The sequence below is a fragment of the Pseudonaja textilis genome, chromosome 2 (assembly GCF_049901715.1).
Source record: "Pseudonaja textilis isolate UNSWEBS1 chromosome 2, rPseTex1.2, whole genome shotgun sequence".
NCBI classification, from domain to species: domain Eukaryota; kingdom Metazoa; phylum Chordata; class Lepidosauria; order Squamata; family Elapidae; genus Pseudonaja; species Pseudonaja textilis.
Window position 1 is genome coordinate 46,576,827 of NC_141991.1, and position 23,578 is coordinate 46,600,404.

Consider the following 23,578-nt stretch of genomic DNA (forward strand, 5'->3'; position numbering starts at 1 on the left):
AACTGTTGGATTTCTTGTCAAGAGAATACAAAAGTCAGTCTGCTGTTCAATATTTTAAAAAATATAAAATAGTGCAAATAGTGCCAATCCAATGCACAAGGCAGAAAAGTTCAAGTAATACCAGCCTTTATCTTATTAAACTCAAAAATTGCAGGACGGTAACTTGCCTAAAACCATAAAAGAAAAGAGACATCTGCTACCTGGGAGAAAGACTCTGACAGATCTAGAAAAAATACTAAAATGCAGAGATATCACATGGACAAGGAAAGAACAGATTGTCAAGGTTTTCCCAGCTGTAACATATGGTTGTGAAAGCTGGACCCTTAGAAAGGCTGAACAAAGAAAATGGAAGTTTCTGAATTGTAATACTGGAGAAAACTGTTGAAAAAATTCAGACAAGAAGAAGGAAAAAATCATTAAATAAATAAAGTCATCTTAGATTGCTCATTGGAAACACTAATAATGAAGTTCAAGTTTTACTATTTTGGACACACAAAGCAAGAGTCAAGGAATATTCTAATGCTTGGAAAAACTGAAGGCAGTCAAAATAAGACGGGGGGAGGAGGGGGAGGAGGCTAAATCTATCACTGATGACATAAACATGAGCTTACAAGAAACACTGGCAGACAATTGTGGTAAAATTACATCTATTGAGTCACAAAGAGCCAGAGGCAATTGAATAAGCAGTAAGAAGAAATTAGCGATCCAAATGATGCAAATTGATCCATCCTTTTGTTTTGCCTTATGAACCATTCAAAAATCCCTAAATGCTTCATGAAAACAACTTGGCTGGAAATGCAATAGAGCTATTCTCGGGCATTGAAAACAAATGACTTGAACTCCATTTTGCTCTTTAGCCACTCTAAAAAAGCCAGGTGTGGGTACTTGCTTTCATCAGCCTTGCCATTTCCAAACCTGCCCATCCTTTTTACTGAAGGGCCTCCAAGTGTCAGGTAACAACTCCTGTAGCAATACAAGCTGGAGAGGGCAGGAGTTACTTTTTCACATGTCTGGCAGGGGTAAGAAAAGGTGTGACTTTATGACTGTTTACTCATTCTGAGCTATACTGAAGAGCTATACTGGGAGTAGCAAATGAACTCCCTTTCCCTTAGAAAATATCCTTACTTAATTTGCTTCGTGTTTCGGCAGCCGTGCTTTCCCCAGAGATCACAGTTTGTCACTCTTTGAATATTTTCTGTCTTGCCATTGTGATTAGAAATTTGAGCCGCTTTTTAAGATAGCGTGCTCATTCAGTTCCTAATTACCTTTCGCCAGCGGCGTTTTCTCCCCTAGGATATACAGGGGCGAGGGCGGTGGAGCCCTCCTGGTCCCCTCTTTATCATTCAGTCGCACAGTGTCCATTTTGTTTTGTGCCCTTTTAAATGACTGTGCGACTAAGGTTGTAGAGGTATTGGTGCCAAAACAAAACTGGCCAGTGCCATTTTAGAGTTGGGCAACAGTCATTTTGGCGTGCAATTTACAGGACTTCACCATTTTATCCACGTTGCATTATGTGGCCATATTCCTGAATTTTACTTTTCCTGTGAGAGGCTTTAATTTCTTCAAAGCTTAATTCTCCTTATAAAGGAGAATTAAAATTTGCAGCTCCCTTTACTCAGGTTTCAGGGAGGTATAAGTAAAGATTGTTGGCTGCCCCCCTCCTCCCTGTGGTGGGGCAGGACCCTGGACATGCCAACCATCCATATATAGATATACTCACAGATATATATATATTTAATATATTGTTATTCATACTCTACTACAGATTAACTTATAGACAGTAACTACAGAATTGCAATGGCAAACAGGTTGTGCTAAGACATGGGCCCTAGATAGGTCCAAGAAATCTAAGGGTCCTTCGAAGGCCACAGAGAAAGATGCTACCTGATGCCAGAAGGCACTGGAAAAGCAAATTGAGAAACACTCTAAGGAGGCTAAAAGAACTTCCCAGCCTCCTCCCCCAGTTCCACTATCTGACTCAACAGCCACCAGTAGCCTTAGACCTGTCCATGCACCCAGGCCAGCTGGCATCTTACAGGCCTCACCAAACATAATTATCCTGAGGTGAGCCCCCGAGGCAGCCTTCATTCGAACAGCTGCTGGCCTGACAGGAGGAGTCCCTGCCAGATGAGGTACCAGAAACTATGAAGGCATGGATGGAGCTTGCAATCCGCAGAAGAATCACAGCCAGGGTCCAACAATCTTTGATGACCAGACAGGTACCAGTATCGGAATATGATTCTCAGTCAGTAAGATCTCTATGCAGAACTGACCTACGTTATCCTCAGGTACCTCCTCAAGGGGAGTTTTCTTTCATTTCACATATGCATCCAGACATGCAGGAGGGAGAAGGTGAGCCCGAAATGGAGCAAGTAGACACAGTATCAGTTCCAGATAGTGAAGTCCCCTTGGAGGAGGAACCCCTAGAAAGAGCATGTCCGAGGACAAGGACCTCAAGCCAGACCAACCCACCTTTATGGGGCTATTTCATCCACAGCTTTTCAAATCTCTTCTTTTCAAGGCCAAAACCACAGCTCGCCTTGAAAAGTCTCCTTCCGTTCTTCAACCAGAACCTCAGGAGGAATCGGAGGATTTGATTTTCTCACAACCCATTGACGAGGTTGAGGTTATTCCAGTTCCGCAAATGTTTTCAGATCTGATCCAGAAACAGTGGACCTCAGCAGCAGTGTATCCAGTCCCTACTAGCTTTGATAAGAAATTCTTTAATTTAGCTTCAGGATTTTCTAATTGCTTGAATACCCCTGAAGTAGATGAGCCAGTGGTGGCCTTAGCATCCTCTTCCACCATTCCCACAGAAGCGGAGGAGGCCCTCAAACTGGAGGAAAAGAAAGCCGAGATAGCACTCCAAAAGGCACATCAGTCTGATGCGTAGGCCATAAGGGCGGCAAGAGCCGCGTCCTCCTTCATCAGAACCTCACTCAGATGGCTACATCACCTGAGGGACACCATACAAAATTCTTATGTTAGGGCACACCAGGACATCGCCAAATTAATTGCGGCCGCAGAGTTTTCTATGGATGCTACATTTAATTCGGTCAAGTTTTCAGCTCAAGCCATGGCATCGCAGGTTACAGCCCGCCAGTTACTATGGTTTAGACATTGGCAAGCTGATATCAAACACAAATGGAAACTTGCCTCTTCCCTAATTTGGGGGGATAAATTGTTTGGCGCTGCCCTGGATCCACTTCTAATTAAGACCAGAAGCAAGAAGAAGATCCTCCCCTCCATTCTTTGTCGCTCTGACAGCAGTTTTTCAGCCCTTTTGGAGAGGCTCCTTTCGTGCCTATTATCAAGGCCCATTCTCCCCCAGATTCCAGAGACCACCAACATATAGGGGAGCCCAGCAGTCAGATAGATCAGAATTCTCTGACAGACCTTGCAGGGGTGGACAAGAGAAGCGATTTTTCAGGGGAACTGGAAACAGAGGTTTTCACTGTCCATGATAAATACAGGGATCTCGCTCCCATTGGAGGACAATTAAGGCTCTTTACAGACCAGTGGGACTCTTCCACATCGGATTCCTGGGTTCGCAACACCATCAGATTTGGCCTGGCTCTAGGGTTCTCCTCCACACCCCTGAACTTTTTCATGAATAGTCCTATCTCCCGAGATCCGGTTAAAAGGAAACTGATGGAGACAGCAATCGATCACTTACTAGAAATTAAGGCTGTCCAACCAGTAACCCGGGATCAACATGGACAAGGATTCTATTCCCTACTTTTTGTATTCCCTACTTTTCCCAAGAGTTGGGGTGGGTGGAGGGCAATCCTAGATTTCAAACATCTCAATCGTACTCTAGTCTACCGCAAATTCAAGATGAGTACATTGCAATCCATTCTCCTTAGCATAAGAAAGTGATTTTTTTGACTTCCATCGATTTAACATAGGCTTATCTTCACATACCAATTAGACCTTCACATTCCAAATATCTCAGATTCTGCTACAGCAACCAACATTTGGAATATGTTGCCCTGCCCTTTGTGTTGTCAATAGCCCCAAGGACTTTTACAAAGGTTCTGGCAGCTCTGGCCGCACACCTTAGGAGCACTCTAGTTAGGCTCCAGTGCTACCTGGATGACATTTTGATTTTGTCCTCCTCATCCAGGCAGGCAGAATTGGATACCCAAATTATATTGCGAACCCTTCAATTTCATGGTTTTTCCATTAATTGGGCAAAGAGCCATTTGTTTCCCTCAACCCGTTTATCTCACCTGGGCTCTATAATAGACACAGTAGAAGGAAGAGTGTTTCTATCCCGAGAGACAGGAGAGCATTAAAACCTTACCTCAGTCTATCAGAACCCTCAAACGGGTTCCTCTAGCAGATTTGTCCAAACTACTGGGAAAAATGATCTCCTGTATTTCTATTGTTCCTTGGGCTTGATTCCACACAGCATAAACTGGTTGGAGCTCAGGGCAGTCCACCTGGCCCTTTGCAGTTTCCTCCCACATATTCAAAGGAGACACATATTAATACTGATGTCACAACAAAAGCACATATCAACAGACAAGGGGGGACCCACTCAAAACATCTCATGTGGGAAGCAGAGAGACTGTGCCTTTGGGCAGAAAGGAACTTAGCCTCTATCAGAGTGGAGCATATTTCCGGCCTGACAAACACACAGGCAGACTGGCTAAGCAGGGCCTCGATCGACCAATTAGAGTGGCGTCTGCATCCGGACCTGTTTCAGGAGGCAGTCCAGAGATTTGGTCTGCTAGTTATAGATCTGTTCGCTTCTCCCCTGAACTTGCAGCTCCTGAGATTCTTTTCAAGTTACCCATCCCAGGGGGTGGAGAACATCAACGCCCTCCGGTGCCAGTGGCCCTGGGGTCTCCTATATGCCTTCCCCCCTCTCCCATTGATACCCAAAGTGGTACAAAAACTACTGGACAAGAAAGTGGACCTGATCTTGGTGGCACCGTACTGGCCCAGGAGGCTGTGGTTTGAAGATCTCAGGGGCCTGTCCACAGAAGAACTGTGGAAAATTCCACTGCACAAAATTCAGCTCACCCAAGGACCGATCCAACACCCAGACCCTCAATGGCTCCACCTAGCCATTTGGAGGTTGAGCGGCGATTTCTAAGAAGGGAGAATTTTTCGGTCAGGGTGATCAATACCATTCAAGCGGCTCGGTGCCCTTCTACGAGCCGCATATATAATGCCACATGGACTATCTTCTTCAAAAGGTGCACCAAATCCAGGGTGGACCCATTTTCGCTGTCAATTGCACAAGTTTTAGAGTTTCTCCAAGATGGTCTCGACAGTGGCCTCTCTCCAAACACTTTAAGAAGACAAGTGGCAGCCATTGCCTCAGTGGTGACTTGGGAAGGTCTACCATCCATCTCCCATCACTCACGGATAAAGAGTTTTCTTAGGGGTGCCACAAATTTGTGTCCGCCAGTGGTGCATCGTTACCCAACCTGGGACCTTAACAAGGTACTCATAGCACTCACAAAGAGTCCATTTGAACCCCTGAACACTGTTAGTCTCCATTTTCTCACATACAAGGATGTTTTCCTCATGGCTATAACATCAGCACATTGTATATCAGAAATTGCAGCTCTATCGGCCCGAAAAGACCTCTGTACATTCCATGCTGACAGAGTGGTGCTTCGACTAGACCCCACATTCATGCTTAAAGTCAATTCTGCCTTCCACAAGTCACAAGAACTAATTCTCCCTAACTTTTGACCCAGACTTTCTCAGGGCCTAGAGCATCAATGGCACCGACTGCATGTCCGCAGAGCCCTCCATACTTACTTACATAGAACGGCTCCTTTCAGAAAGACTGAAGCTTTTTTCGTATCCTTTCAGCCAACCTCCCAGGGGCAGAAAGTTTCCTCTTTGACTATAGGCAGGTGGCTGAAGGCCACGATAGCCAAGGCATACAAGACTCAATCACTGCCTGTGCCTAGGGGCATCATGGCCCACTGAACAAGGAGCATGGCAACTTCAGTGGCCTGGGCCACGCAAGCTCCTATTGCAGAAATATGTAGAGTGGTAACATGGGTCTCCCCATTGCCTTTCATTAGGCATTACAAAATTGATTTATTTGCTTCTGCTGAAGCCTCTTTTGGTAGGAGGATGTTACAAGAAGTCCACTCGGGCAGTGGTGGGGCTCCAACCCAGACAGAGACCTCCTGTAGGACAAGCCAAACTTTGGTATGTCCCACTCTCTGGATGCTCGGAGCAGCTCAATGGAGAAGGGGCGTTGGTACTTATCTGATACGCCCGTTCTCGGTGAGCTGCGATGAGCATCCAGCCCCACCCAATATCTGTCTGGTGAAGTCCTGTTCCAGCCAATGACTAATCTGGATATAAGTTTCAAAAAAAAAAACCACAAACAGACCAATATAGAGGATGGGGGTTGCATCACCTTGTCTTTGCCAAAACTGGGGGATGCTAGGGAGGACTAGGGAGGAGTAAAAGCATCCTGTTCAATTAAGCCCAGCCTATCCAAGCAGAGACTAAGCACCTCCCACTCTCTGGATGCTCGTCGCAGCTCACCGAGAATGGGCATATCAGATAAGTACCAATGCCCCCACTCTTTAACCCGTGAAAGTGACTACACAGATTTCTTGTGAGAATTAAATGTAACAGAGCACCATATACTGCCTATTCTATTCGGATGTTTTGATGATGATGGTTAAAATGTTACTGCTATTATAAATATGTTTCACTTTTTCAAAACGAAGATGGTAATTTAGTGAAGTACTAGAATAAGAATCTTTTAAGCTCCTGAAAGCTATTTCTGAACCTGTGTTTTGTCATAGTGGTATTTTCATGTCATGTGTTGGTAACATAGTTTTACATGGGAAATTCTTCATTGCGCATGAGGACTATTATCTCTATCCATTACTCATCTACTTTTCAGATGGTTGTGTAAGGTTTCCCTTTCACTGCTGTTAAGAATACACTAAAACCAGGCAAGTCAACCAAATCGGAAATATTTTTAGATTATCCTATTCAGAAAGATTATTGTAGTTATGAAAGTAAAGAACTACAGTGCAAGTGTTTATACATTGCATTCCCATCTCAACTGCTAATACCAACAGCATAATACTTTATAGTTTATAATAGCATTCCAGCTTTAATCTCTCCCGTTTCTTATGGAGACAGCATCCAGCAAGCTAAATTCTAGTATTTATTTCCAGGCTAGCAAACACATACAGCTTCCAAAAGCCATGGAAATAACACTCCTTGAGTCCTTATGTAGATCTAGGCAACATGGCACTTCCTCCACATTTTGAATATAGTGCCCAGAATTCTGTCCCACTGAATCTGATTAAGGCTGGTATGGTCCCAAACATTTGGAACAAATCAGATTTCTTGTCCTAAACATATAGGGGAAATTTTGTGTCCTTTCAGTAAGTTGTGGATTCTCCTTCCTATCTATCATTCCCATTTTGCTAAGACAATGATAGCAATTCAACATTTGGAGGCCAAACATTACAACTTAGTATTTAAATAGTGTAGCAAAGATAGTCACCCTATCAGGGAGACGAGTGGCATGTGAATTTAATAAATTCTATTTATGTCTAATTTTAAACTTTAATGGCAGACATTTTATTTGTCCACATTTTATTTGCCCTTTTGTTTTTATGTTAGCTTCCTTTTCTATATGGTTCCTGACTTGTATGACACAAGCCACTCTGGGAAGAGTAGAGACTTTTCTAAATAATCCTGAGGTTCATTATTTCTAATGATGCTTGGAATAGCTTTTGCCAATGCCCTTTATGTTTAAATCATAAGAAAATAGATTAGATTAAATTTTAAGGGCATCGTCCTGGCAGTACAAACTGTTCCACAGTGAATAAACTGCTTCAAAAAATGCTAGACTCAACTTTGTTTTTTAAAAAAAAGCATTTTAAATAATTTTATTATGTTTTACAAAGCATAAATATAAAAAAAAACTAACAATCAGAAGAAATAATAAAGAGTAAAAAGAAATGGAGATCAAAGTATGTAAAAATATAAAGGAAAGGAAAGGACAAAACAAATGTACAAAGAATGACTTCTAACTTCTTCTTCCAAATATATAAAGAACACTTATTTTTGATATTAGTTTATTCGTTGATTATTTGTTAACTTATTAGTTTTATCATAGTTTAAGACTACAGTCCATTCCCCACAAAAAAGGAGGAAATAAAAAGTTTCCCTTTAAAAATTTTAGCAATCATCAAATACATTTGTCAAAATTTGCTTTTTCTCTATCTGATGCAAAAAGTCCCACAAAAACTTTAAAAGTAGAACCTGAGTATTCAACCACTTGGAACCTACCCATTGTACATTTCTTGAATTGGTAACTGCAATTTTTTCCAAGTCTATTATTCAATAATTTAAGAAAATAAAAAGGCTAACATCATTCCATATCCTATGCATCTAGTTTCTTCCTAGAAATAATAGGAATCTAAACTGAGGGCAAGCTTTAACTGATTTTATAGATTAATTGTAATATTTTTATTTCAAATCACACAGATGGTAATCTTAAACTGTTCTTTTATGGGTTGGTCCAAAATTTAAAGACAGTCTTGATCCGAGGATTGATCGAGTCCATGGAATTTGAGATCCAATCCCTCATGTTTCAATCACTGCAACTATCACTCTTCAATTCAGTTGAGAGTTAGGGCAATTTTCTTCAACCTGGGATCTGTCTGAGGTATTTGTCTGTGTGAAATTGCCCATATCAATCCACTCTTCTGAAAGGTCTTTTTATATTTTATTTTTACATAGTTTTTATGTTACATTTCTGTCCTGATTATGACTATCTGAAATGCCCACCCTACTATATGCAATCTAAAAAAGGAACCCAGCCATACAACTCAGTAAAACAAAGCAGGTTCCTCAACCGGCCTCAACTGCAGGCTTTACACAATGGAATAGGCCAAGAAAGCTCTTGTGTTTGTCTTAGCAACAGCTATAGCAAATACCTCCCTTAGGACAGAGCCAGGCAACTTTCCCTTTGTTGAGAAAGTCTTTTACTTTGACTTATCTCCTTCCCCACAGAGCAACAGTTTATTTCTAATTGGCCTCAAAACTTGACACTCCAGTTGTGCTTGATACACACCTCTGACCTGGGAAAGTCCTTTCCTGCCAGTAAGAAAGATTGTTAACTATACAGTTGCTTTGTATTCCCATATGTCTAAACCAAATTGCTGCCTAATATTCCCTCTCACATCCTATGAGGTTTGGATGCAGTGTAGATAGCACATTCAAGTGACTTGAAGAATACTTGCCATTTTCTACCCAACTAAGGATCTGGACTGCTAGGAAGACTGTTCTCATGATAAGGTGGGTGTGCAATCACCAGCTTCACCTGTCAGAACTTGCCATGGAAGTAATAATAAAAAGTAAATGCTAAAGAAACTCGGCCTGACATGTTTGTCAGACTTAATCCTGTCCCTGTGCCTCTCATCCAGTATTTCCCAGCTTTAGTGCCTTCCAGATGCATGTACAGAAATTTTCCCAAAATTTGAGCATCACTGTCTTGAAAATTGTGGGAAGTAATCTTTACAAAAGTAGAAAATGCCCAAACTGGGAAGTTGCTTAAATGCTGCTTTTCCATCTATGCTTCTGAAAAAAAAATACATAAAAACATAAAAAGAAACTCTTAAATATGCATCAAAATTAATATAGATCCTTGACTAGATATTGACCAAAATAGATTTATCTGCCTTTTCCTTTCTATATAAACAAACCTAAAAACTTTAATCAGCTACCTCAACATGGTCGTACTTTAAATAATGGATTGGGAAATCACTTTTGGCATGTAAGGCCATTTTTGAAAGCTTCAGAAATAATCCAAAGCAAGAACAGGCAGCATAGCTCTTCCCAACTTGAATAAGAAATACCTAAGCCTAACACAAATGTGGGAAGAAAAAAAAAACACATAACCCTATCTACAAAATCCAGAAAATTCCAATCCAATTCACAGGCACTTGGTATCATTAATAAGCCCAATCTCCACAAACAATATTAATTAAATAATTACTTACCCCAAGATGGTTAAAATGAACCATCCCTTATATCTCTAGGTAGGAGACAGGCTGAGAATTAAATATAATAACAATTCGGAATCCTAAGGGTTTTTATAACCAGGGGAGAGCAGAGGAGAAAGAGAGGAGGAAAAAAACAGAACTTACTGAATTTATGCAGCCTAATTCTTTATTCAAAAGCCAGGGCAGAGAAAGCTTCCCTTCTCCACGGTAGCAAGACTGGATACGTTCCTTGATCTTGTCTTTGATCTTCTTCAATGTGAAAAGACAGAGGACAGATTCTTTTGGTGGTTTGACTCTATTCTTCTGCCCCTGAGAGAAAATTGTGAAGAGAATGTCCTCCTGCTCTGAAATGCCCAGTTGCTTGGCCAAGGCCCTTCCAGGTTTACTGAGGTAAGCGTCCTGAATTAAGCGATACTCAATGCCATCTCGAATACAACCAATGGGAAATTCCACATAGGAGTAGAACTTGGGGTCATCCACGCATAGCCGGACAACTTTTGAGGTGAAAAACTGCTCTCCTGTAGAGTCTGGTGAGGTAAGTTGGGTGTCCAGCTGCAGTGTTAGGTAATAGACAAACTGCTCACTACTGAAACTATAGATATAATAGATATCAAATGTGGGAAACTTGGAGAGTGTATCTGATGGAATTTTGAGCTGAGAGGAGACAAATTCATCTTGATAAACAAAGCCAAACATCTCTGCATTCTCTTCACTGTCCATCAGTTTACGGCTGGACAGAGTAGGGAAATACTCAGACTTTCCATCAATGGGAGTTCCAATGAAAAGCTTGTTTTGTCCATTCTGCACTTCAATTATAACACCAGACATTGTTCCTGACTCATTGACACTAGAAAGGTAGTGTTCCTTGCGGTGGTGTGGCTCACCCAACTTGAAGAGATCATCCAAGCGTAGGAACTGGCAGATACCTTGCGAAGCACTGCCGCAGGCTATCAGACGATTCCCAGAGTAATCCACCAGCAGCAATTTATTGACATTGTTGGTACTGACTAGCCCATGTGGGCAAGACTGCACACTAGGTGGTGGGTAACACTTCTCATTGTCATCTACTGGACCCGTCACATGTGTGCGCATTTCAGTCAGATTGTTTGCAAGCTTATAGATCCGGTTGACAGCACCCACATATACTTCCCCAGTTTTGTTGTGGACCACCAAGTGTGTCAAACTCCAGTCTGTGACTTGGAAAGTCATAAAAGGGGAGGAAGATTTGGTAGTGCTTTTTGCCAATGGCAACCAAGAACTACCCAGAAGCAGCAGGGTCCAAATATTAATTGACAAATGGTGCTTTAGCCTCAGAAGCCACATGGTGGAAGAGTCACATCCAGCAATGCATTAATCTAACTATGAAATAAACAAGAACCAAACCAAAAACTGGAGGGCGGGAGAGGGTGAATTCCTGTGGATGAACTTCTTTTTTTCCACTTGTTTCCAGATTCAGGACATTATGGATCCTGGCATTCTACATGGCCCTAGGAAAAAATGCAAAAACAAGCATGGTTAGACGAACAGTTGTGCCACTCAAAATACAACAGCACAATAAAATCTCAATTACAAACATCTCGGGAATGGAGGTGGTTCAGATAGCTGAAATATTCAGCTGTCTCAGAGAAGCATTGCATAGTATTTGTTCATCATTCTGCATTCTTCTCATTAAAGTTCCCATGACTGTTTTGTAAATTCACTATAGAAAGAAGCAGCTAAATTGTTCTGAGGACTTGTTTAATGTTCTTTCGTTTTCCCAATAGCAGCAAAAACCTTAGTGTTAAATTTGGAATCCTGTTACCAAGGGACTAATTTTACATCTTTTGAATTAAGAAAAAACAAGAGACATAAAATGAAGGTCTGGAATTTCTTTTTTTCTTTTTAAACTTAAAAAAAACTGGGATTAGATCTATTCTTAACTTGTTTTAGCCCATTTCTAACCTGTTCTGTGCATCTGTATCATTGTTCTGAATGTTTGCTGTTTATATTAAACTCCACTGCATTGCATTACTATGATATCAATGTCAGTTATGTTTTCTCATGGTTTGAAAACGGATAAAGGCAACAACATTGATTTCTCACAAAAGAATACTGGAAAATTTCCATGCATATTTGTATGATGCAATAACTGAAACAAGTCCATAAATCCTTAATTACATTTAACTGAAAAGCCAGATTGTCGTTCAAGAAAAATAAAATAAATAGCTTTATGTCATGGGTTAAGAAATAGAATAAGGCACATGGTTGCTTGAAAAAAGTCAATTTCCACATTGTTCTTACAAATTTTGCATGAAGTGGTGTGACCATGAAGAAATAAATAATTGTAAAATCTTTTAGGAATCAGTATTCTTCCTGTTCCTTCCTGGTTTTAAGGAATATATATCTGAATTTGTACACACACACACACACACACACACACACACACACACCACATCTCCATGAGCAAATGTGCTGTTGTTCATTACTTTGCTTCCCACCACCATCAATCTTTCACACATGCAGGCATGTGAAGATGATGTGTTAGCTTCATAAAGCACCTGACCATGGGCTTTGTCAGCCTTTACCTTAATCCATTTCTCTCTACATGCATGCTCAAAGATTCTGGCATAAGCCTTAAAGAGATGTTTGGAGGGAGCAACCTAATTGACCAAGAGCCTTATTTACATAAAGATTTGTGACATTTTATGGCAAATTAAAAAAAAACATTTAGGAAATCACAAAGTACATCCTTTAATATGACAAAAGTCATATTAGTCTGCATATATTAAAATACTCTTGAAGATATCCAATTAACCAGAGGAACCTGCTTTCCTCTAGAAGCTGCGGGTACTCCATCACTGGAAATTATTAAGAAGAGATTGGACAACCATTTGTCTGAAATGGTATGGTATAGGGTCTCCTGTTTGAGCAGGGGTTTGAACTAGAAGACCTCCAAAATCCCTTCCAACTCTGTTATTCTGTTATATATCATCAATGTTTGCTTGCTTGTGCTCAGTTCCTTTTTCAAAATTTAACCATTATGTGGAAGTGCCAGTGTTCCTTCTACTCAACCATGTCTGGCAAGAAGAGTAGATTGCTTTTTAAGATCTTCACGATTTTCCCATCTCCCAGGCAAATGATTCTCATTCTTATAACAAAAGGCAGCCTTGGGCTTATCCTAGATTTAGCGCATACCTCAAAACCACAGAACTAGTCTTCAGGCAGAATGAAGGGTGAAGGGGTGGAGGAAGCCACATTACTCATTCCCTGAACTGCAATTCCAAACACTCAAGAGCATAGCTTTGTTTTTTGTTTGTTTTTTTGTTTTTGCTCTTCACAAAAGTAGGAAGTGCGCTTGTCCTTCCTCCCAAGATAGGTCAAAACATGCCCTTAAATATTTGTAAAAGGCACATACCAGAATACTCAGTTTTTTAAATATTCTCCTGCAAAGTGCTACCATGCTAGGTTTTGTAAAAGTAATCCTGAAGAAAACAATTAATAAAGCATCAATTTTGAACCATGTACTGTAGCTAGTATAATCGTAATTTAATGCTCTATGCTGCCCGGAATCACGGTGTATGATTTGAATGGCTATATGTTTGTTTTTTAAAAAATCAGTTTAATTATCCAAAGCTTGATTCTTCCTAACCCAAAATTGGAATTCCCTCCTCCTCCACTTCCTAGTGTAAGTTGAAGAGTCCTTTCCCTTTAGCTACTGTTCTGTGTGTGCCTGAAGACGTGGGGTGAAGAATAGACCAATGTGTTTATTCTACCCTCTGAAACTGAAGCGATTGCTGTGCTAGGCATCCACAATTAGGATTGGAAAAAAAGGGAATCAAGAGGGTTTAGGAGAGAAGGGACTCTCTGACACCGCAAGAGTAAGAAAAGCACACTTGGAAAAGCAGTGGAAGGTTATGGGGGTTTCTCCACTGTGGAGTACTCCATTGGGAAAAGACAAGGGGATCTTTGCAAAAGGATAGGTAGAAGCACAACAGCTTAATCTATTGTGTTCCATCAACATTTGACACTGCATCATCAAGCCTTTGTGACATTAACTTTTTGAACAGGCTCTCAAGGCCACAACAAAGAGTTTGAGGGTGAAAAGCATAATCTCTTAGATGCATATTTATGATCTGAGACTTGGGCATCTCACACAAAGGGATGTTCTAACAGTTTATTTACTGAATCATGTTTTCTACGATCTTGCCTGAATCTACACGGATGCACCTGATTTTTCAGTGGAAAGCTTTGTCACATAATTCAGGACTTCCACTTCCACATTTGGATTAGTATTAGTAATTTCATATGTTCAGATGAGCGTTAGTAAAATTTAATGTCCTTTTTAAACAGAAGCGCGTTGAAAATTGGTCAGATTCCCAGCACCATGGGACCTTCAAACATCTGTTCTCCAACTATCCATTAGGCCACATTCCCTCTTGACAATATCAATAGAGTTGATGCTGGATGGGCCACAGATGCTGAATGACTGGCCATTCATAGACTGAGAATGCAAAGCTAAAGTAGGATCTGGGCTCAACCTTGCTTTGTTTTGACTATAAAGGAAAGCCAGCTTGTCAAAATAGCAATCAACCCATTTCAGTAGCAACACTGACATGTACACAGAAAAGCCCTCGGCTAATCTCTCAAGCATTCAGCTTCATCCCAAGGAATTGCTGATCCCAGAGAAAAAGCCCAAGAGCCCTTCTCCCATAGAGAATCTGCTTCTATAAAGAGAAACTTGGGGGTGGGGGAGATGGTTTTCAGTTTTTTTTCCCCCTTCTTCTCTTGCCCATTACCAGAAAGTTCACATGCAACTAGGGGAAATGTTCACACCATTTCACCATTTACCTAATTGGACTTCAATGTGTTGAGCGGTTAGCCAGTAATGAGATTTTACTTTTTATAAAGATAGGAAGCAAAAACAGAGAGCATCACAAAGAGAGAAACGAGCTGTGACAATCTGCAAAGAGAGAGTTTGGCTGTTTTAAGAGGTTTCACTTCCAGCTCTGATGTAGGGCTTATTCCATGAATCTTGAACTATTCCATTCCAGTTTGAGTTTTCCCCTATGTGAAATAGCTTCCCCCCAAAATGTAGCACACCACACACTACCAAGTTTCCCAACACAAGGATAAGTATGGCTAAGTCTGATATGGGTATCACAATCCATACAGAGTATACCTAGTTTTGAGAGGAAGTTTCATTTGGGTTTTATTTCATTTTTTACAAAGATTATGAGCTGCCTCAAGCAAAGTGAAACAGATAAATAATGTGTATATAAAACTAAAAGTGTGCATATGTGTGTATCTGCAACTCCATGATTCTCTGAAGTCACACAGAAACAGAAACATATATTTTGTTTGGATTCTTACTGTAGCTTTTAAATCTGTTGGTTATTTAACTATTGAGACTGATATCCTGGGATTAATAGCAAAGGAAGAAGCCATAGAACTAGGTCAGCTTTTCTAACTTAGCACCTTGTAGAAATAAATTCTTCAGTAAAACAACCAAACTACATAAAAGGTCCCATTTGGAGAAGAAAAGTCTAGAGACACTCAATAAAAGCCCCTGCCTTCCCCATTATTAGTTTCTCCTTTCAAAAGCAATCCTACTGTTGCACACCATACCCAGAGGACCATATAGCAAGCAGGGCATCCTTTCAAAAGTAGGGCCTTCCAATGGAGAATGATTAAAATAAGACAAGCTAACAAGGATTCAGTCATAAGGGAGGAATTTGTACTTAAGACTTACAAAGAGAACTTCTAAAATCTATGTTCCACTCTCTAGCTCACTTCACTCCTGTTCTTTTATTTACATAAATTGGTAGAGAGAAGGATTGCCTCCAGCGGAGGAGGAGCTCATTTAACAGAAGCTGGAGATTTATAGACATCTACAGTAAAAATGATCAGAATCATTTGTCACCCTGGAACAGTTAGAAATGGAGCACGTCCCTCTCCAGCCTACAATGACAGAGACTTGCTGCAAGAACTCCAATACTCTAAGTCAAAGTTCTTCCTTTTTTCCACTACGCTCTTAAGGGTACAAGGAACTACCAAATGACATCCTCAAAACACATTAGATCCCATTTCCAAACAATTAAAGAGAGCCAAGAGAAGCTCTTCATCCAGAACTGATCACTATGACTTTCGGCGTTCCAGTGACTTCCCAGAAACTTTCTAGAGGCTTTTTCCAGAAATCTTCCCTACTAACAATTGTATTCCTTACCTAGTTTTTCAAGCTACAGAGCAGCACCAGGAATTTGTCATACTGCATTGAAAAACAGAGAAGAGCCTAAGTTTTCAAAGCAGCCTATTCTTTAAGAATTTTTTCCCTAACTCCTTGTGCACATGCCACACTTTGGTATACCATCACTCAACCCACACAGAGGCAGGTAATTGTGGGCACAAAGAATTCTACACTGACTACACAACTGGCCACTACAAGTGCCCATATTCACATGCACAGATCTTTCATTCTTTCCCATTGAAACAAGTAAGCTTTTCAACACCTAGCAAAGCTGCCCCAAAAGAGAAGCTAGAAATTGGAATGGATATACATTTCAACAACTAGATTGCTGATGAAACCTAGGCTTTTCACCATTAAAGAAAAAGGGGGGGGGGGGACTGCATCAGCTGCATTGCCTCTCCACTCCCTATTCAAGGTGCCATTTAAACAAGTTTAAGGCTGGTGTATCTCAAAACTGTTTTCTCCTGAGGGCGTATATTTATGCGCCATGGTAATCAGGAGAGGCTTTGTTAAGTACCTTGTTGTCTATTGCAGTACAGAAAATAGGACTGAGCCTTCTCTGCAGCACAAAGTAAAAAAAGAGTAAACAATCTCTACAGAATAAGAAGGCTACAAAAGCCAACTTTATGTACTTATTGGTTCTCTATCTTAGTTTTGGGCAAATCCTGGAGGTGGATAACAAAATTAAAAAGAAAAAAAAACCAGAATGTTAAAAAATATAACATAAATTAAGGTTAACACCAAAAAACTCTGATCCTTTTAACGTGGGTCATCTTTTCAAAGACCTCTCTTGAAGGGCTTAACAGCCGAAGAGTTTCATGATGGGATAGGCAGCCCCTTAATCACAACTTAAACCCATGCACACCTTTCAGAAGGGTTCAGATTAAAAAAAAAAAAAATCGAAGTAGCTCTTAATATAATAAAGCCCTTGTGAAACAGTTTATGGCAGTATTGGAAGAAGCAGAGAGTAGGCCTGTTGTAATGCACATCAGCACATACATACATTTCCTCTGGCTCTTTCTCTATATAAAGGATGAGATCTGTAATTGCAAGGGAACAATGCCTGACTCTTGCAGTCCAGATGACAGTCAATCACTGGGAGGCAAAGGAAATTGGGTAAGATCCTGGGGCTTTTATAGGTTATAGACCAAAGGCTGCCACAAGCAGAGTGGAATTCACTCACGTGCTAGGAAACCTGGAAAAGTACCTCACTTTGTGCATGTAGGCAGCCGGTCTAAATGACTTTCTCCAAGTCTGCTTGCTTTCATTAATGATTCTGGGCCTCAAAGATATTGGCTGTTTGAAGCTTTTCATTCCAGTGCCACTGCTGACTTATTGTAAAGCTTTTATTTAAACCAAAAAGGAATGTGTTTTGATATGGTTTTGTTCTCTTAGGATTCTAATTTAGACAATGCAAGATAAGAAGGAACTAAGCACATTTCTTATTTGGCTTCTCTTGAATCCCACTTTTTTATTTTATTTTTAATTAGCAGAAACCTTTCTACTTCTCTACCATTAAACCTCACTTGGCCAACTTTAGGCCACACTTCAACAACAACAATCATTTGCACCCCACCTCCACAACATCCAAGCCAGCATAGCTTGAATTTTGAGGTCACGTTGTTCCATGTTCCCCACCCCAACACACACACACCTGTTTTGTTGTCAGCTGCCAGCAATGTGAGTCTGGGGAGCAGAAAAATGTAGGCGATTGTGTTACACAGGGCAAAAATTCCACACAGTTACAGTCAGGCATTTGCCCTCACATCAGATCTGTCTCTTTGCGTGTAAGCAGACCAGCTATATTATGCTGAGGGGAGGGTGGAAGGGGGTGACTAAAGACCCAAGTGCCAGATCCAGTCTGCCTGTTTCTGTGTGGCATTTAGGCGTGTTAAAGTCTCATGAGGAACAGGGCAACAATGGGTGCTTTTAAAATAATAACAATAACAACAACAGCTGTGTGAAGTGATTCCCCTCTGAGACAGAGGCAGAGGAGGATTAACCTTTCCTTCCCATAGTAATGCAATCCTAACAAAAATAACCCCCTTGTGGCTGCAAAGCAGCTGGGCTTAGCAAAAGTCCCAAGGCCCCCAAAGCATCTTTTTAAACAATCTTAATTACCATACAAGAAAGCTAAGACAAGAAGCAGCAGCAGCAGGTTTTGAAAGAACAAAGACCAAAATACGGAGGTAATGTTGAAAGAGCTTTGGGGGAAGGCTCCAGCTTTTGCCTCAGCAGACCCCTAAATCTCTATATTCTAAAACAGCTGTTTCCAACCTTGGCTACTTTAAGCCTGGAAGACTTCAACTCCCAGAATTTCCCAGCCAGCTTTGCTTAAACCTGGCTTAAAGTGGCCAAGGTTGGAGACCTCTGTTCTAAAATACAGCTCCAAAGGGGGGAAAAATAGGGTCGTCCATCTGTCTCACTCAACACTTGGATGATATAAAATAGAAACAGTAATAACAAATCAATGTGGCCTCATTTTAAATATACCTTGCATTCTGGAAGTGCTTTTTAAATCAGCAGGTAAGGAGCACAAGTGAAAAAATTCTCATTCTACATACAAGCTTGACCTGACACAAAGATCTACAGCAAGACAGGAAAGCTGCCACTGCTGCTACCAACACCCCCAGGCTTGATTCTGTAGCTCTGTCAGGGTACCAGAGAAAGCCATCCTGCAGGCCTCAAACAGTCAGATCTCCCAACTGGGGAAAAAAATAACCTACAGCAACTCCATGAGGATTATGCGACAAACATCTCAGTGGAATACAATAACCACACCATCTGCCTAGAATGGGTGCTGGGGGAGGAAAGAAAAGGTTGTTTGCAAGAAGAAAATATTAATTTTTATTAGCCTGATCTGGCTGGTATATAGAAAGTTACAATATAGTCTTCTAGACATAAAAGGGAAGGTTCAAAAAAACAGAACACAGAACATGCTAGTTATTGGCCAAGTGTGATTGGACACACAAGGAATTTGTCTTCGGTGCATCAGCTTTCAGTGTATATACAAGCAAGCAAGTGATAGATCATGATCATAATCATAAAATACAATCATCCTAAATCATAAAATATTACATTCAGTGATGATAGTCATAGGATGCTAAATAAGCAACATAAATCATAATATGATACTAAATGAAGACAATTTGTGTACGTACATACATACATACATACACACATATGTGTGTGTGTGTGTGTGTGTGTGTGTGTGTGTGTGTGTGTGTATGAATATTTTATTTCTTTAGCTGGTGGTGGGGGATGATTCATCCCTGGAGAGAGACCCCTCATAGCAGCAGTGTTTGATCAAGGATCAAGAGCCTCATTGGCACAAGTGATAACTCCAACTGACTCTATGAGAGGAATGTGTGCATGCGATCACAGGGACAGAACCTCTACAGCAGAGGTGTCAAACTCGTGTCGACATGGCAGCATCACATAACATATCTCAACTTTTTCCCCTTCACTAAACCAGGCGTGGTCATGGCCAGCGTGTGATGCATCCAAGCCACGAGTTTGACTGCCTTGCTTTACAGCCTTTCTTCTGTATCCTCCATCCTTGAATTTCATCATGCTTCTTAAGCAGTGCCCTGACCCTGTTCAAGGCCATGTAGAATCAACTGAGGCGCAGACACTCAGACAACGACTGAGGCGCAGACACTCAGAACCAGAACCTGCATAGGAAGATTAGATGCAGTAGTATGATGTAAGGAGTGTATCTGGCAAGCCCCCATGTGAGGTGTAAGGGGGGGGGAATGGTGGGGGGAGAGGGAGGGAGGGGGGAGGGAGAAAGAGAGAGAGGGAGAGAATACCTACAAACGTTTTTTCTTCATCTAACCTTGCACGTCTGACACCACATATTTCCCATTATCAGAACAGGAAGTTTACGATCGGCAAGCAGCACAGGAAAAACCAAATTGCAGAGTTTAACAGCATCCTGAGAGCTACATTCCAGTTAACTCCTTTTTGACTCTCTGGCACACACAGTAGTAAATCAAGCAAACTCTTGGCTTGCATTCCAGATAGTAAATGCAATTTCAACCCACCCACAGATCTCTCCCTAGCTGAGCAGGTGTCAAGATTAATGTTCAGCTTCCCATTGGTTTCATGTACAGATTTTCTACTTTTATTTCCACCCAAAACCCCAGTTCCTCCCAAAACTGCCAGACAATTCCTGCACAGGGCTTTGATCTCAAAGTTGCCCACTGAGAGGTACAGACAATAATCCCAACTTTCAGCATAGGTTTGGGAAAGAAAGCTAAACTGCAAGGAGATAAGCCAATTTGCAATGAAATTCACAGGACCCTTGGCTTCTAAGTACTGTATGCAGATCCACTTGAGCGATAGACAAGCTGTGTGACACTGGCATCAGTGTCCAAATAAAGCAGACACAGCTGTGCAATTCAAGCACCAAGTGGCAAGAAGATTTCTGGGATCAGCCATGGACTCCGCGGCTGGATCCTGTCCAGAAATAGCACTTTTCAGTTTTTGCGGCAACAGATCTGGGTACCACTAAGAAATAAACCTGCAGCTAATGGAGACACATAACTTCTCCCACTCTGCTGAGGTAATAACATTCAGTGTAAGTATTAACACATGGATTATACAATCCGGCAAGACCCAGCTGACTGAGGGCCATGACTGGAAAAGCACAATAGTCTAATCTGTTGACTAGGCATGGTAAAATGCCAAGATCTCAATATTTATGCCTGTTCACTCCAAATCCCTTTTCCTGCCTCACAGCAGCAGCAGGTGACACTGTAATCTCTGGTGCAGAAGTTTTCAAATGATCTCAATCACATGGCTGTTTTCCCCGCAACATGCTAAATCACACTTAAATGAACTATGGTTTAGTGAAATGGTTCAACTGTTTAGAATCCCTTGATACCCTGAACCATAAACTAACCACATTGGCTAAGTTTGCATTGGCCACTGAGCCACAAACAAGACAAAAAATGCACTTTATACAGGCATGCTGTATTTGTTGTACTAAACTTGGAAAGCTGTGCCAGCAACTAATTTTCCGTAACATGTCTCATTTCCACTCCTAACTTGTTCTTTATTAATTTAGTGCAGATTGCTAGGCTCCTACAAAACAATTAAACTGCCATGCTATTAAGGCTATTCTTCCATATTGCAGAGACAAAGAAAGAAAAAAAACAGGCTGCAAGGCTAGAGCCTCCTGGCTCTCAAAAGTATTTTTAACAACTGCCCCCATGAGCCTACCTGACCTTGCCTGATTTCAAAAAAGGCTAACTAGATTAGTCCTAATAGTGTTTATATAGGAGACTATCAAGGAAGCCTGAGGCTTTAGGATGGATTGCTATATTGGAGAAACATCCTAGAACAGGGCTGACATGGGCTGGATGCATCATGGGCATCATCACATCTGGTTTAGCAAAGGGAGAAAAAGTCCCGATATGCATGACGATGTGAGTTTGACACCGCTGCCCTAGGAGGAGGCAGTGTCAAACCACTTCCATATTGCAGCCAAGAAAAAATATGGATATATTTACACAGCCACATACAACTAAGCTCACCCCTGATAGTCTTAATGATATGGCCTCACAAAGCCTCTGACATGAGGTTTTTTATTTCGCTGTTAAAGAGTTCTCTACTGCTAATTTAAAGGAGAACCATCCTTGTTTATCAATCATTGGACTCATAACTTTGGAAGAGAGCCTTTGCCGCCATCTCATCCCATTGATTCCACTTGCAAGCTGTTCTTGCATTTAAGAGATTTTTAAATTTTATTTTTTGTAATGACCTTGTGTTCAGTAGAAAAGATGAAAATTTCTGTGAAATCCCTGCCAAGATGGGGGAAGTTGTATCTGATCTGCTTTCTGTTGCAATGCAGCAATTAAATGAAATAATATTACTTAAATGTCTGAGAGCCACTGGCTAAATTACTTAAAACACCAGGGAAGGGCTGGACCAGCAGGCTGTGCCAAGTGGCCCATTCATAGGGACAAGCACCCCAAAGGGATTTAGAAAAGGAAAGAAGCTTAAATTCAGGAAGGCATCTGGATTAGGAAATCAGTAGGGATGGATTAGGAGGGAAAAGAAAGCTGCAAGCTTGACTGATATTACAGCAGCCTTTAGCAAACTGGCGCAAATTGGAGGTATTGCAACCACAAATTCCAGAATTCCAGCATATAATGCTTATCTTTTTGTTTTAATACAATATTAAATTGAAACCCTCTGACAGTACATAAAATACTGCCTATTCTTTAATGTTATTCAATTGAAGACAAACCTCTCAACCATCTAGTGATACCTGAAGAGCCATATCAGTTCCTTCTGATTACCATTTTTTGTGAAGCTGTAATATGAATCAACACACACTTAAGAAGTCTCTTATATTTAAATATCTAATGAGTTCAATTGGCAATGGCATGCATGTAAATTCTTTTTCCTGCAGCAAAGATTATAACAAAACCCCAAAATCACAACTTTCTCCCACTAGAAGGGTTGGATTAAAATTCTCAGGATTCTCAGCCAGAATCGTGAGCTGGCTAAGAATTCTGACAACAGTAATCCCAACAGGAATGCATCTGGAAAGTGGAAGGCTAAAGAAAGCTACTCTGCAGCAAACTTTGTTTAGAAAATATCTGTTAGAAAATATATGTCCCATTTTCAAATTAAACATGGTTCTGAAGCAAAAAACAACAACCCCTAAATCACTCATAGAAATGATATGTCCCCTTTTAACTTTAATCTGCCTGCTTCATACCTCAGGCTTCTGAAAACCCATATACGTTATTCTTTGTACAAACCCCTCATCCTCATTTGCTGATGCAGAGCAAACTGCACACACAATCTCAAATAATTTATACTGTTGATCTGACTACCCCTCCTCAAAAGATTAAAACAAAAAGATTTAATGTGTGTGTGTGCATGCGTGTGCACCAAGTGCAAGAAAGATCATAGCTTAATGAGCACTAAAAAGAGTACTAAAAATCTCCATGGATCATTCTCATCCTGGACATTCATATTTTGAACAGTTACCATCAGGGAGGCGTTATAGGTGTCTTAAAATGAAGACTGATAGACTGAGAAACAGTTTCTTTTCCAAGGCAATAATTGTCTTGAATCAAGCAATGCATATGTGATTTAGCCCTATGTATATAGTGGCATTTTTAAACTATCTAACTTACTATATATTTTAGATAGGTTTTAGACTAGGCTTTTAATTATTATTTTAATTTTTAAATACTCTGTAGTGTGATTGTGATGTGATGTTTGGGACACTGTGCTGGAGTAGCTTTCAAATTTCATTGTATTTGTAGAATGCAATGACAATAAAGGTATTCTATTCTATTCTATTCTATTCTAT

The 23,578-nt window shown here is 40.7% G+C and overlaps 1 protein-coding gene across 7 annotated transcripts in view; it reads right to left on the bottom strand.

Annotated features, from left to right (window-relative positions):
* The window catches only part of PLXNA1 (plexin A1), a 391,291-nt gene that overhangs the window by 326,159 nt on the left and 41,554 nt on the right, over positions 1-23,578 (bottom strand). For all 7 annotated transcript variants that reach the window (XM_087923772.1, XM_087923767.1, XM_026723218.2 and 4 more), the window contains one exon: positions 10,164-11,506. In XM_087923772.1, the coding sequence (XP_087779898.1) occupies positions 10,164-11,342 (1,179 nt within the window). In that variant the 5' untranslated portion in view covers positions 11,343-11,506. The remainder of the gene's footprint in view (positions 1-10,163; positions 11,507-23,578) is intronic.